Here is a 15,419-nt window from a genome sequence, read left to right as displayed (position 1 = left end):
GAAAGAGATAATGATTTTGCACCACGTGAATTTCCAAGTCATGTTGCTACGTAATGAAGAATCCAGGTTTCACAATTGGTGGACAAAAAGAATTTATCAGAGGAACACGTTTTGCTTCCAAGGATTTTCAACCAAAGGTGTACACCTAAAAATCAAACAAAACACACATACACAAAACCCTATAAATGTCAGTATATTTGAAACTCCCAAGGATTTGAAACCAGAGTCTTGCATATTCACTTTTAGACAAAACTGCTCTGCATTCTCCATCTACTACTTCGAACATTTTTCTCACTAAAAAGTTAATTGTCCAGCCTGGCATTATACCAACTAAAAAAGAAAACAACAACTCTCTGCCATTCAAGTGAACGTGTTAATTAAACCTACAGAGTCTGGCAGCAAAGTTCTCCTCCACAAAGAAGGGAATGGTATCAAAGCATCTTACCCAATGACTATCTCAGCCACCCATGGAAGGCTTTCCCTGTAGAATGAGTCAATGTCCTTTAATAAAATTCATAGTGTTGGCAGCACCTAAGTAAGATTTATTTCCCTCCCTGTCTGTTTCTGGCTCCAAGGTTTCTTCTGACTGTCAGAACACAGAACTGAGAACTATCATTACTATCTGTCACATCAGAGAAAGCAGCAGCAGCTTTCTCTAGCTATGCCAAGCTTGGAGAAAGAAAGATGAGGATGAGGATGAAAGAGTACTCAGACTAGTTTTAGGAGGGCACTGTTCCTCTGCCAGTGCCGTGTCATGAACTTTAAAATGCTATCCTTAGAGGGTTTGATTTTGTTTAGCTAACCTTGGTATCAATGTTGAAAAGAACTGAAGGAGCAGAAATTTTAGAGAACGGGGAAAGATTCTGGTTATATCTGCAGTAAGAATGCAACACAGAAAATCTTTTCTGTCTAAAATCATTCTAAAATATCTGTGACCACTTGCATTAGTAGATACAACTTAGTGTACACAACCCAACACTCACCTGTGCTCAAGATCTATTAGCAGCCTTAGGCCCTAACTCACCATACTGTCATTATACTGGTCTGGGGGCTATTCGCACTCCTCTCTCTTTCCTGGCATGTTCCTCTTCTGAAGGTTTTTTTTTTTTTTTTTTTTTTTTTGAGACATCTTTCACATTGGCTTGTTTCCTTGCCATCTGTCTTTGTTTGCTTTAAGAAGAATGCAGATAAAAATATACTTAATTCCAAAAGATGAAATTGCCAGGGTTAGTTTCATGGAGAGCTTTGAGCCAACTGTCAGGCAACTCTGGCACCATCCTCTGGATGTCTTTAGAGCTGAGAGTTTCTTCTCAATTTCCTCTCTCCAAAGGTACCTCTTGGTCCTGGTGGGCTGGCTCTGTCACCTTCCCACACACGCCCTGCTGTGCCTTCACTGAGGCTGCCCACTTTGGCAGAAGTGGCTTTAAGACTTTCCTTCTTCAACACCAGTCTTGTTTTCAGAGCCAGATGGAAGGCCACGTCCTCTAAGAACCCTCCTCATTCATAGTTGGGTGATCGGCACTGGCTATCAGGAATGACAAAAAGGGATGCCATATAGGGACAAAATAGCCTGGGGGATGGAAAGAATGGGATGCACTGGTTTTGCTCAAGATTCCTAGTCTACAGCAGATGAAGGAGAGAGGAGAGAAGGGTACAGCCATTTCCAACTTTCATTTTCCACCTTACCATTCACATTTTGGCCAAATCCCTAGAAGAGTGACAACTTGCTACCAGATAAGAAATTCAGCTCCTTGTGGTTATCCACAAGCTTGCAATTGTCAGTGTCCCTAGAAAGTCTTTTCAATATTCCTAAATTGGATCAGCGTGTCCTCTCTTTTCAGATTGTTAGACAGGTGCACGTGATGGAATTTGCTTTTGCAGCTGGGAAATGAGTAAAAGAGCAACCATTTCACAGAAATTTGTGCTAGGGGAATTCCATAGAATCTAAGAGTTGTGATAACGTTTTAAGTCTTTGGTTCATGGGACCAGATGTTGTTCACCACAAAGTTTCCCATGGCGGCTTCCCCCGTCAGGGGGCAGTTTCCTGGGGCTCCTCCACACAAACTCCTTAGGAGGCATCGGCGTTGGCAGAACACATCCTGCTGTCAGCTCTTTTCAAGGTTGCCTGCCCACTCCTCTTTCCTTCTCTGCTCTTAACATTATGGAAGCAGGGGGCCTGCGAACTGTGCTTCTTGAAAAGGCTGACAGAAAATCCTGCCAGTTCTATTTTATTTGCCTCATCCTAATACTGCCCCGGGGATGGCCTGGGTACAAAGCACTCATCTACCTCATGACTCCGGTTCTCACTGCAGTTCCTGCATCCTTTTTAGCAAGAAAGAGATGGTACCTTAAGGACTTCATATAAATTCCTAATGCCAGGCCCGAGGCATCACAAATATCAAGTTCTTTTTTCCATCAGCCTCAACAGGAAGAAAGAGAATCAGTCCAGAGAAAAATGCAGTCCTCAGAAGTATGTTCTGATGCTTTGGTTCCGCAGCAATGGGAGGGGCCAGAACCCATGCTAAGGGAAGCCAAAATCTGCAGCAGTTAAAAGGATTCCACAAACTTCACTAAGAGCTGACTTGACCCTTTACCTTGGCTGTTCAGTACCGGGAGCAGACAGTGAGAGAGCCATGATGCCCAATCCAGACCCCACACCCAACCCTGCCCTAATAGATTCAAGTTTCTCAAAGAAAAAGTTAGCGTATTAGTGATACCACAGACAACATACAGTAATGTGTAATATTTTGTTCACAATGTTGTAGTGGCTTGTGTTGGAGAGGAAAAGTTTGGAATTTGCAAAAGAATTCACAGTGGGCTTTGTAGTTCAATCGACATGTGTTAGAATGAAGATGTACAGAAAGAGTGTTCCAGGGGAATGGGTCTGTGCAAATAAATAGAGCAGCAAAACTCAGGGTGATGGTCTCACATGTGTTTGGTCAATAGCAAGAGACCCAGTTTGGCTGGGATGCATAACAGAGAGAAGTGGAAGCTGGGGCTATAAAGAAGCCTGGAACCAGGCTGGGTAGAGGTAATCTTACCAATACTTTTGGGGAGTTAATATAGACTGGATCCAAATGTCATTAAGATCAAAAGACAAGAGTATCAAGGCTGAGCATTCAGATTTTGCTGATGAAGGCTGGGCAGGAATGATGGCCTATTGCTGGTTCCATCAATGTCTCCTGCAGCTGGATTTATCAAACTTGTCACTGCCCATTCTCTAGCAGTCACTAAAGTCTGTCACATGCCCTGCAATTGAGGGTGGTGCTCTGAAGCTTGGAAGATTAGACTTACAGAACTGGGGCTGGCTGGGAAGGGAGGGTTGATACAACTGTGGGTGAGTTTGATTTGTGAACACCTCCTGTGCATACAGGTCTGGAGGTATATAGGAAAATAATAAGATAAAATCTTAGCCTTAAAGGTTCTGTTTTTCTTTTCTCTCTCTCTTTTTTTTTTTTTTTTTTTTTTTTTTTGAGACAAAGTCTCACTCTCTTGCCCAGGCTGGAGTACAACGGCATGATCTCAGCTGACTGCAACCTCTGCCTCCTGGGTTTAAGTGATTCTCCTCTGTCAGCCTCCGAGTAGCTGAGATCACAGGTGTGCACCACCACACCCGGCTAATTTTTGTATTTTTAGTAGAGGCAGGGTTTCATCATGTTGGCCAGGCTGGTCTCGAACTCCTGACCTCAAGTGATCTGCCCGCTCCTTGGTCTCTCAAAGTGCCGGAATTACAGGCATGAGCCACCACACTGGGCCCCTTAAAGTTTCTTAAAGACAAGTGTTGGTGGCATAAAGAACTAGCTAAAACTTTGGACACACAAATACCTCTCTTTCAAAACCCAAAAACTACCAAATAGCACAATTGTGCCTGATCAAACCTTAAACCCAATCACTTGTTTTAAAATGTTCATTTCTCCTTATTCTTGTAGGTTTTTTTCCCCAAATCATTAGAAACATGCAGATCAAACTGTTCCAGGTAGCAATTGAAAAATAATTATACAACCTGTTTAAACATGGTATCTAAGGTGAATTCAGGCCTTCCTTGTTTGCATATGATGGTATTTCAGCTGGAGAATTTGTTTTATAAACAAGCGTTAGGGTTGACATTTAGCAAGCTCCCTGGTTTCCACTCTAATTGCCAGTTTTGTACTTGGAAACTTAAATTACTTACATATTCATGAGATTAGAAATCAGCTCTGAGATTGGGAAATTTCAAGCACATGAAAATCCTGCCAAACCAGCATGGTATATAAAGCTCAACATATTTCTTATAAAAAAACTGAGTGCCTTTTAACTTAATGCAGTGCCTTGGGGAAAAGGTGATGGCATTAGGTAGATATCAGTTTCCTAAGTGTTTGTGCTTGTGCAGAATCATTTGAATATCCCCAGGGGGTTGAATTTCAAGGATCAATTTGTCTTTATCTCAATCTTGCCCTTTTGACATTAAGGGGCTGCTAGTCTATTCAAAAACAAAGCGTTAATGTGAAGATACTTTAATATTTAATGGTTTGCTATTATAATCAATAATATTTCTAAGCTCTACATATCCATCTGTCCTGTACCATTCATTCTGCTTCCATAGGACCTTTTAGTGATTGTCTAAAAAGGCATTTAAATTAAATTGATTAAAGTGCCTGTAGCTCTATGTACTGGGAAGACACTGAGATGAGACAGCCTCTGACGAAGGCAGGCTTTGTCTAATTCCAGCTGCACCACACCAAGGGTGCCATCTCTCAGGTCTTTGGATAATACATTGCCTGGCGTCTATGCCATGTTTGCTATGCGCCAGGCTCTGTGTTAATATTTTGCATGCATTATCTCAGTATTATTAAATAGTGCCATGAGCCAGGTATTCTTATTTCCACTTTACAGTTGGAGAAACTACATTTAAGCGACCTGCTGAAGGTCACAGAGCAGTGGTAGGACCTGACAGAGCAGAGAGCTGACCCTCTTACCAGCTTGCCTTATTGTTGATCAGTGTTGAGAAGCCTAAATATGACTGAGATTTTGAAAGCACTGGCCTCTATCTCCTTATGAAGTATTCATTATTTCCCAGGGAATGCCTGTCATTCAAAGCAGCCCTGATAAGTATTGCCCTTCTGTGAGGGCTCATGCAGGAAAAGAAAGGAACAATTAAAAGGAATAAAGATAAGCTTTTTTATTTATACATATGTTTACAAATATACATATAAAACAGATATAAAACTTTAAAACCATTGCAGAGGCTGGGCGGGGTGGCTCACATCTGTAATCCTAGCACTTTGGGAGGCAGAGGCAGGTGAATCACGAGATCAGGAGTTCCAGCCCAGCCTGACCAATATGGTGAAACCCCGTCTCTACCAAAAATTCAAAAATTAGCCAGGTGTGGTAGCACGCGCCTGTAATCCCAGCTACTCAGGAGGCTGTGGCAGGAGAATTGCTTGAACTCAAGAGGCAGACGTTGCAGTGAGCCGAGATCACATCACTGTGCTCCAGCCTGAGTGACAGAACAAGACTCCTTCTCACAAAAAAAAAAAAAAAAAAAAAAAAAAAAAAAAAAAGTGCAGGACTGGTAGAGAAAGAAGGCAGAGAACTAAAATTAATTCTTTTTAAATAAAATTCACTTTTATGCATGTTATTAAAATTCTGTCATTGGCTGTTTATCAAATTAGCAGTCCATTTTTCCTTTTCTATGAACATAATTTTAACTGATAAAGTCAGACTTCATTTATATAGAGAATGCTGTTAATATTTAGAATTTCTGGCCGGGCACAGTGGCTCATGTCTGTAATCCCAGCACTTTGGGAGGCCGAGGCAGATCACTTGAGGCCAGGAGTTTGAGACCAGCCTGGCCAACATGGTGAATGAAACCCCGTCTCTACTAAAAAAAATACAAAAATTAGCCAGGTATGGTGGCAGGTGCCTGTAATTCCAGCTACTCAGGAAGCTGAAGCAGGAGAATTGCTGGAACCCGGGAGGCAGAGGTTGCAGTGAGCCAAGATCACACCACTGCACTCCAGTCTGGGCAAGACAGCAAGACTCCATCTCAAAAAAACAAAAGTTAGATTTTCCATTATTTGTAAACAGAATCTCCCTATCAAAGCCTGTTTCCTGACTTTAAAACCATGTTTTGGTTTTGCATGTATCTCCCGAGGCAGGAGAATTGCTTGAACCAAAAAATGTTGAAGGGAAGGCCAACATCCAGGCCTTAGGATTTTCTATTTATTTCATAAACTGTGATCCTTTGGAATTTAAAGAAGATCAAGAATAAGGCAAGTTCTCCACCTGTTCTTACTTGGACTGCTGACTCATAGAGCTCCAAAATATGTGACACAATATAAACTTATAAATATTCTAGAACTACCACAAAATAAAGGGTGGTCCAAACTGTCCTGAAGGTTTTATTCTCTTCTACAAAACTGATCATTTGTCTGAGTGTCCTTTTTCAAAAAATCACAAACAAAATATATTTAACATCTTCTCAAGTAAAATCAAAAGGGAGATCCATGAACAAAAGAAAAACAAAGAGAATGGGAAAGATGAAAATACAAACACAGGGCAGCAGAAGCGGTTTATTCGTCCTATGCAGTGTTTCCTTTTAAATTTTTGAGGTCATTGTTAAACACATAAAAATAAGAAAACATTGGCCGGGCGAGGTGGCTCATGCCTATAATCCCAACACTTTGAGAGGCCAAGATGGGTAGATCACCTGAGGTCAGGAGTTCAAGACCAGCCTGGCCAACATGGTGAAACTCCGTCTCTACTAAAAACACAAAAATTAGTTGGGCGTGGGGGTGCATGCGCCTGTAGTCCCAGATACTTGGGAGTATGAGGCAGGAGAATCGCTTGAACCCGGGAGGTGGAGGTTGCAGTGAGCTGAGATTGCACCACTGCACTCCAGCCTGGGCAACAGAGTGAGACTCAGTTTCAAAAATAAAGAAATAAAAATAAAGAAAGAAAGAAAACATCACATTAAAAGCAAAGCAGAATTACTTCTCTTAAAGGAAGAATTACACATTCTGAGGGTCTGGTGACATTGGACCCACCTTCCTATGTGGCAAGAACACCAGGCTAGAGCTTGACAGCACCCCTCCCACCTTGTAAATGAACATCTGGCTCTCCACCTTCCCACAGCCTGGACCCAGCCTGTTTTGTTCAGTTGTATTTCTTGCCTGTTTGTGTAGGAACTGCAGTCTGCCCTAGGTGGTCTTGGCTGCCCACGAGGGTGGGAACTGCACAGGACAGGAGAAGAGCAGCCCTTCCTGCTCATGGTCAGGGGCAGCAAGCCCTTCTCCGGAGCCACCTGAAGCAGTAGCCTGGATACAGACAGCAAGGGGACCTCAGCTCTGCAGTCACTCAGCAGCCGGAGTCCTGATCGTGTTCTGGTTGGTTTCACAACCCACTCCCCCTTTTACAAATCACTTCTCCATTGCAAATCCTAACAGAGGCACCAAGAGCCCTGCCCCAGCATAGAGAGCAAAGCTGAGGTATATACAAATTCTCACACTTCTCTTCTTTTTTTTCAATTTCCTTATAGTCACATCTGCTCTTTGTTTTCTCTCATTTCAAATGTTTCCCAACACATCATGTTTAGTGAGGTGTTTAAGACAGACTGAGAGATGCCGTTGGAGGCAATGTTTTATAGCACAGTTTGTACACTAGTTTATTGCCAAATTAAAATAAAGATGTAATCTGGCAGACTCAGCCTTCTGCTAAGCCTTCCTTGGGTGGCTTCCTGTATTGAGGCAAGAAAGTCAGGAAAAGCTAGCATTGAAGTAAAGGACTGTATCTCCTTTCTCTGATCTGCTCAGTTTCCAAATGCAAAGAAATTTTTAAAAATGGACAGAATGCTTGGTTTGCCTACTGCTTAAATTACAGAAATAAAAAAATAAATTAACAAAAGAAAGCCAGATTTCAGTGCTCCTACAAGTGCCACGGAATTCTTCATACTCTCCACAAGGATTCACTGTTTTAAGAAATGTGAGGGGTGCGACTTTATACAGCCAGTAGCCCCCTGTCCATTTGAAACAGAATCTCTGTAATATCTATAAATCTATACTGTTACTTTTTCTGAAAATTTCAGGGCTTTCCAAAGGCACATCCTCACAGAGGCCCTTCACATGCCAAGTCCAGCTCCTATTTCTTTACTTGGTAAGTCTGAGGGCAGGGTTTCCTATGTAGCCAGGCTACTTATTTAAGAATTCCAATGAGTGAAAGGGTCCACACCTTTTCCTTTCAGTCATTCTAGCCGTGCCTGGACAGCCACATCACCAGACAAGATAGCATTTACCTCTTGGCAACAATGGTGATGGTTAATTTTATGTGTCAACTTGACTTGGCTAAGAGACACCTAGAGAGCTGATAAAACTTATCTGGTTTTATGTATAGGGTTTTTCTAGAAGACATTGGTTTCTGAATCAGTAGGCTGAGAAAATCCACCCTCCCCAGTGTGGGAGAGCCTCGTCCAATCTTTGGAGGTGTTGAATGGAACAAAAAGGCAAAGGGAGAGTGAATTCCCTCTTTCTTTTTAAGCTGGGATATCCTTCCATCTCCCCTCGCCCTCAGGCATCAGAGTTCTTTGTTCTCAGGCCTTTGGACCTGCACCAGGACTTACACCATTGGTTCCACCCCCACCCAATTCCCAGGCTGTCCAACCGGGACTGAATTATACCACTGCTGTTCTTAGTTGTCCAGCTTACAGAGGGCAGATCTTGGGACTTCTAAGCCTCCATAATTGCATGAGCAAATTCCAATCTCTCTCTCTCTCCCCCCTCCCTCTCTTTCCCTCTTTTTCTCCCAACCCTTATTGATTCTGTTTCTTTGGAGAACCCTGACTAATATAACCACCTAGATGTTGAATATACAAATAGATTTCTCCTTCTAAGTGAAAAGGCAAAATATGAAAAAATCCTGGTCTTATGAATTCCAAGGATGGCCATACACATTTTTCCCTGATTAAAACTACCTTTTAAAATCTTAATATTACCTCCCATAGAACTGATATCCAGTAAAATTCTATCTTGAGCCATAAAGGAAAATCTGTTCAACAAACTCTTTGAGTCCCTTATAATGCCCATATTAAAAAGCTGCTTATGGGATTTAAGAACCCAAGATGAAACACAGTTACAGCAGAGTATCATAGCTCATTGGGGTCCATCTTACAGGCCAGAGCTCCAAACTCTGCCCTTAGAATCTTAAAAGTCTCATTCACTGAAGAAGAGAAAAAGCAATGTCAGGGAGATAAGAGAAAAATAAATGTGGCTGTGTGTTTAAAAGAGGGAGAGTATGCCTTAAAAAACAAGGAAGCCAGCAAATAAAGAAAAAGAGAAAAGAAGAGGACCCTGTTCATAGGAGTTGCCACCTCATTAAGGCATTTTCTAAGGGAATGTTCACCACAGTTTGATATAAAACACCATCCAGCAGAGATAATACTAAGATCCTAGCTAGGAGAACTGCAGCAGCGACATTAGCAGCTGTCACAGACAAACTGATGAGCAATACTTACATGAAAGAATAAACGTACCTGTTTCCAGAGCAAGTGAGGTCACCGGCCAGCCAACCCAGCACACATTCCTCCTTGTTACCACATCTCATGAGCACTAAAAGCTTCATGACCCACAGTGATTGTCAGCTTTTATTTCCAATCCCTGACCCACCTGAGTGGCCACAGACCGTCTCAACTTGATTTCCAGCCAATGCCATCAGGTAATGGCTGCAGCTCACTCCCTTCCAGCAAATGCCCCACTCCCTACTCTGTGATTTAAGCCTAGAGATATGGAGATCTTCTTGGATTCCTACTTGTATAGCTGGCTATCCACAATTTGTCTTTTTCAGTATGATTTATCCTTCATGCTCTCTTAAAGAAACAGAGAGGTCGGAACAGAACAGAGGCCTCAGAAATAATACCATGCATCTACAACCATTTGATCTTTGACAAAGCTGACAAACACAAGCAATGGGGAAAGGATTCCCTATTTAATAAACGGCGTTGGGAAAACTGGCTAGCCATATGCAGAAAGCTGAAACTGGATCCATTCCTTACACCTCATACAAAAATTAACACTAGATGGATTAAAGGTTTAAACATGAGACCTAAAACCATAAAAGCCCTAGAAGAAAACCAAGGCAATACCATTCAGGACATAGGCGCAGACAAAGACTTCATGACTAAAACACCAAAAGCAATGGCAACAAAGGCCAAAATACACAAACGGGATCTAATTAAACTAAAGAGCTTCTGTACAGCAAAAGAAACTGTCATCAGAGTGAACAGGCAACCTACAGAGTGGGAGAAAATTTTTGCAATCTATCCATCTGACAAAGGGTTAATATCCAGAATCTACAAATAACTTAAACAAATTTACAAGAAAAAAAAAACCATCAAAACATAGGAGCAGACACTTCTCAAAAGACGACATTTATGCGGCCAAGAAACACATGGAAAAAAGCTCATCATCACTGGTCATTAGAGAAATGCAAATCAAAATCACAATGAGACACTATCTCATGCCAGTTAGAATGGCGATCATTAAAAAATCAGGAGACAGATGCTGGAGAGGATGTGAAGAAAAAGGAATGCTTTTTCATTGATGGTGGGAGTGTAAATTAGTTCAACCATTGTGGAAGACAGTGTGGCAATTCCTCAAGGATCTAGAGAACCAGAAATACCATGTGACCCAGCAATCCCATTACTGGGTATATACCCAAAGGATTATAAATCATTCTACTATAAAAGCACATGCACACTTACATTTATTGCAGCACCGTTCACAATAGCAAAAACTTGGAACCAACCCAAATGCCCATCAATGATAGACGGGATAAAACAAGTATGTCACATATACACCATGAAATATTATGCAGCCATATAAAAGGATGAGTTCGGCTGGGCACAGTGACTCATGCCTGTAATCCCAGCGCTTTGGGAGGCTGAGGTGGGTGGATCACAAGGTCAGGAGATGGAGACCATCCTGGCCAACATGGTGAAATCCCGTCTCTACTAAAAATACAAAAAAATTAGCTGGGCATGGTAGCGCACGCCTGTAGTCCCAGCTACTCGGGAGGCTGAGGCAGGAGAATTCCTTGAACCCACGAGGTGGAGACTGCAGTGAGCTGAGATCACGCCACTGCACTACAGCCTGGGCAACAGTACAAGACTCTGTTTCAAAAAAAAAAAAAAAAAAAAAAAAAGAGTTCATGTCCTTTGCAGGGACATGGATGAAGTTGGAAACATCATTCTCAGCAAACTAACACAGGAAAAGAAAACCAAATACCACATGTTCTCACTCATAAGTGGGAACACATGGACACGTGGAGGGGAACATCACACACTTTGTAGGGGGATGGGAGGCTAGGGGAGGGATAGCATTAGCAGGAATACCTAATGTAGATGACGAGTTGATGAGTGCAGCAAACCACCATAGTATGTGTATATTTATGTAACAAACCTGCACGTTCTGCACGTGTCCCAGAACTTAAAAGTATAATTTAAAAAATTTTAAAAAACAACAACAACAAAAACAGATCAGTAGAAAGTCTGGCTCTTACCCATCTGTTCATCTCAAAATATCACCTTCAAGAATGAGAACCCTGGCTGGGCGCGGTGACTAATGCCTGTAATCCCAGCACTTCGGGAGGCCAAGGTACAGGTGGATTACCTGAGTTCAGGAGTTCAAGACCAGCCTGGCCAACATAGTAAAATCCCGTCTCTACTAAAAATATAAAAATTAGCTGCATGTGGTGGCACACACCTGTAATCCCAGCAACTCGGGAGGCTGAGGCAGGAGAACTGCTTAAGCCCGGGAGACGGAGGTTGGAGTGAGCCAAGATCACACTAACTACTGCACCCCGGCCTGGCTGACAGAGCATGACTCTATCTCAAATTAAAAAAAAAAAAAGAATGAGGTGTTCCATAGGTATTCCAATACCCTATGGAATGTCAGGTAGCCCTTTACCCCATTTGTAGAATATCCACAAGTTATACTAATTAGTGATTTTGCCCTTTGAGTAAATTTGTCAACCTCTTAGATATTTAGATCCTTAGTCTCATACAGAAAAAAAAAAAAAAAGAACAACAAAACAACAAACAGAGGAAGACTGCTTCCAACTCTAAAATGACAGGATTCATTGGTTCTGTGGTCATAAAGGATACCTTTCGGTTCTTACTCTTAGCATCTGATGCCGGGACTGTTGTAATATCATCCCAACTAGTCTTGTTTTTGTCCTCATATTACCACAGTTTATACTCATATTACTCTTGTAATCTGTAGCTCTAAATATATCATTCTCTGGACCAAAATTTCTGAAGGCTCCTAATCAAGGAAACAAAAATTAATTTTCCTAACAGACAGAGACAAATAATAACGATTAGGTTCCAAAGTATGTGTGTGTGTGCACACACGTGCATGCGTGTAAATTATAACTAGCTGTAACAAATTTTAGTTTTAGCCAAATAAAAAAATTTGCAATTTTGTAAACATGTTTTTTACAATTTCATGTTTATGACATTGCTTTTGTAAAAAACTGGCATCCCCTACTCTCACAATAGAAATCCAACATATCCATCAAAGTCCAGCTGAAGTCATTTCATAAGACCTCTGGAGGAGACAGATCACTAGATCTCCATCTCCTGAACTTCAGACTACCAATTTAATGTAATTCATCCAGTCACTTGTATATATTATGCATCAGTGACAGAACTGCCTTTTTGGCCTCTCTTAAACTATTGGTCAACTCATATGTGTCAATCATCTATCTCTAGGATGGACAGAATGTAGTTATTTCATATGAACACCATATCATGCATGGCACTTAAAAGAGATGTAGTTTCTTTTTATATCACTTTAAAGGGTACCTACAACTGTAATTATCCATACAAACACATTTTAACGAAAAAGAAACCCAATGCTAAATACTGTTCACCATAAGTAGCTGGGTTGAGGTCACAGCCCAGGTGTCCTAACTGGTCTCGTATCATCCACTCTGCCACAGTGACCAGGGGGAGGCACTGTTTGAAGTGCTGGGACCTAAAGGGTTACATATTTGGGCATCTCCTCCAGCATAACTGCAAAGCTGCAGAGTTTTTACTTAGGCAGGTAAATCTGGCCTCCCTGTGCCTCTGGCATCAGGGGGGGAAATTAACCAACTGTCGAATAAAATACAATAACCCTGTGGATTAAATGACTAATTCTCTGTCTGAGCTGGTCAGGCTTTGCCTCTGTTAACTGCACCATCCTGGACCAGATGCACTGTGGCTTGACTCCAGAAACAAAATTGTACATTCTGCTGAAAGGGTAGCCAAGCTGCTCAAGAGGGAAAAAGAAAAACAAAAACTAATTGTAAATTATTTCTATTTTTAGGCTTAATGTGCATTTTATTTGGCAGTAGGGGCAGCATGAATAAAATTCCAATCTTAAGACTTTAAATTTGCTTCCTTTAAAATGCTCCTGTCAGTAGAGACCTTGGGAAGTGGCTTACACCATTCTCCTACCTCCAAAAATGCCACACATCTATGTAAACCCAGTCAAACCCCCCCAAACATCCCCCTCACTTAGTTAAGTCCAGTATTTCTTTAAATATATGTAATTTCTAATTCATGATTCCTCTAAGGAGAATTTTCAGAATGACTTCACTGAATAATGCATTTCACAAAGAGTATTCTAGTATTTCATCAATTATCCCTCTGGCTTTTATGGCTAGAGTCTCTCTCACATTTACCTGTGTATATGCTGTTTCTTTTCATTTTAATTTAATTTTACTTGCTATTGCTAGCCTTTTATTCTATCTGAGAATGCAAGTTCTTTAAAGGCAGGGATCATATCAATGTTATAGTATATATGTCATATAGAGTATAGAATACATTTTACAGGATGACATTTCATGGGATGTATGCACATATACACACACACAGGTAATACCAGGAGCTCATTTAATCCTTTCTTTTGAAGTGTACTTCTCCTTCAACCTTACCATCAAGTGAAGAAAAGTTCTGAGATGACTAGGTTCTGCATAAGGTTACCTATATACATCATTATTGTTCCTCTGGCCATTTCTCTCAGTGTTTTAGAAAATCCCTACTTCATGTTCTTAATCTTTTCAAGGTTATGCTTCCCTTTAAGAGTCTGAGAAAAGCCATGGGTCCTTCACCAAGAGAAATGATCACCTATCCACAAACATAAGACACTGTCTCCAATTCAGTGGCAGTCAGAGAGTCACAGGCTCCTGACTGCCTGAAGCATCTATGCTAGGAACTGCTTCTCCACCATGCCTTACTTAGTACACCTAACCTTTATTTGGTATGTGGTTTCAGACATTTACATGATTTAAACAAGCAATCTGAGACTCTCCTTGCTTTCCTTTGTCCCATTAGCACAGAGGTCAGGCTACAGCTCCAAACAAAAATGATCATTGAGGTGAAACGGAGAGATGATTAAATTAACACTATTTTCCCCAGAGAACCATGCTTCATTATCTCAAACAAGGTAAGCATGCTCACCTTTTGGTCTTGACTGTATGCCAGAATCCAGTCTTCTTGCTTGGGGTGAAAAAGCAAGCTTTGAATGTAGAAGTTCAGCCGGTATTTTTGATAAGTTGCCCCTTCATCTGAGCTGATCAGTAAGCTGCTCTCAATCTCTGGGTCTGTGAGTAACATTATCTGCAGCAAAGAATTGTTGGAGAAAGAAACAACAAAAAAATTGAGTTTACAAAATTGCAAAACTTGAAAGTTAGCTCAATTTTGACAAGGGAAGGACAGGGCCAGGCAAAGAATGCTTGGCCCAACAGGGACCTTGACTCTGTCAGGTTGATTCTTCCATCTTGGACCAATGCTACAAAAATACATGCACAAAGAAATGAAGGAAGCAGAAGAAGCTGGAAGAAACAGGGATGAAATAGAGAACTGTATTCTCTTCTCTTAGGGGACTCCCTGTTTTGTTTCCAAGGTTATTTCCTGAACCTGGAACACTTACCCTTGTTCCCTTCTTCCTACTGTGCCGTATCTACTTTCCATTTTGGGAGACTAAAAGACTGGTTAGATAGTCTGTTGTGGGAAAGGTGCAAGAGAAAGAGGATGGAGTCCATTGTTTTTCTTCCCTACCTCAAATCCTTTTACTCCTTTTCAAGGATATCCTATGACATCCTAACTTAGCTTGATTTTCTGAGTCTTAAGTCAAAGTCTAGACTCTAAAGCTTTCTCTAGGGATTTTACAAAGGCTATTTTACCCCACCCCCCTCATCACCTTCTAGCCTACTGCATAATTTACTTATTTATCTTGTTTCTTGTCCATATGCCTTCTACTAAAAAATAAACCTTGTGCCAATAGAGATAGCTGTCCGTGCAGTTCACAGATGTATTCCCAGCAGCTGGACTAAGGTCCGGTATGTATTGTACGCTGATAAACATTTGTCAAAGGAAAGAATGAATAAATGACTGCATGAAAAGA

At 41.3% G+C, this 15,419-nt stretch overlaps 1 protein-coding gene across 5 annotated transcripts in view; it reads right to left on the bottom strand.

Annotated features, from left to right (window-relative positions):
- SORCS1 (sortilin related VPS10 domain containing receptor 1) overlaps positions 1-15,419 on the bottom strand; it is a 591,753-nt gene that overhangs the window by 198,721 nt on the left and 377,613 nt on the right. For all 5 annotated transcript variants that reach the window (XM_012450170.3, XM_012450169.3, XM_012450171.3 and 2 more), the window contains exon 4: positions 14,474-14,632. In XM_012450170.3, coding sequence (XP_012305593.2) covers positions 14,474-14,632 — 159 coding nt within the window. The remainder of the gene's footprint in view (positions 1-14,473; positions 14,633-15,419) is intronic.

This window comes from Aotus nancymaae, unplaced genomic scaffold, assembly GCF_030222135.1.
Source record: "Aotus nancymaae isolate 86718 unplaced genomic scaffold, 86718_ANA_hifiasm-v0.15.2.pri h1tg000010l, whole genome shotgun sequence".
Taxonomy (NCBI): domain Eukaryota; kingdom Metazoa; phylum Chordata; class Mammalia; order Primates; family Aotidae; genus Aotus; species Aotus nancymaae.
Note: the sequence above shows the minus strand (reverse complement) of the source record. Positions and strands in the feature narration are given on the sequence as shown.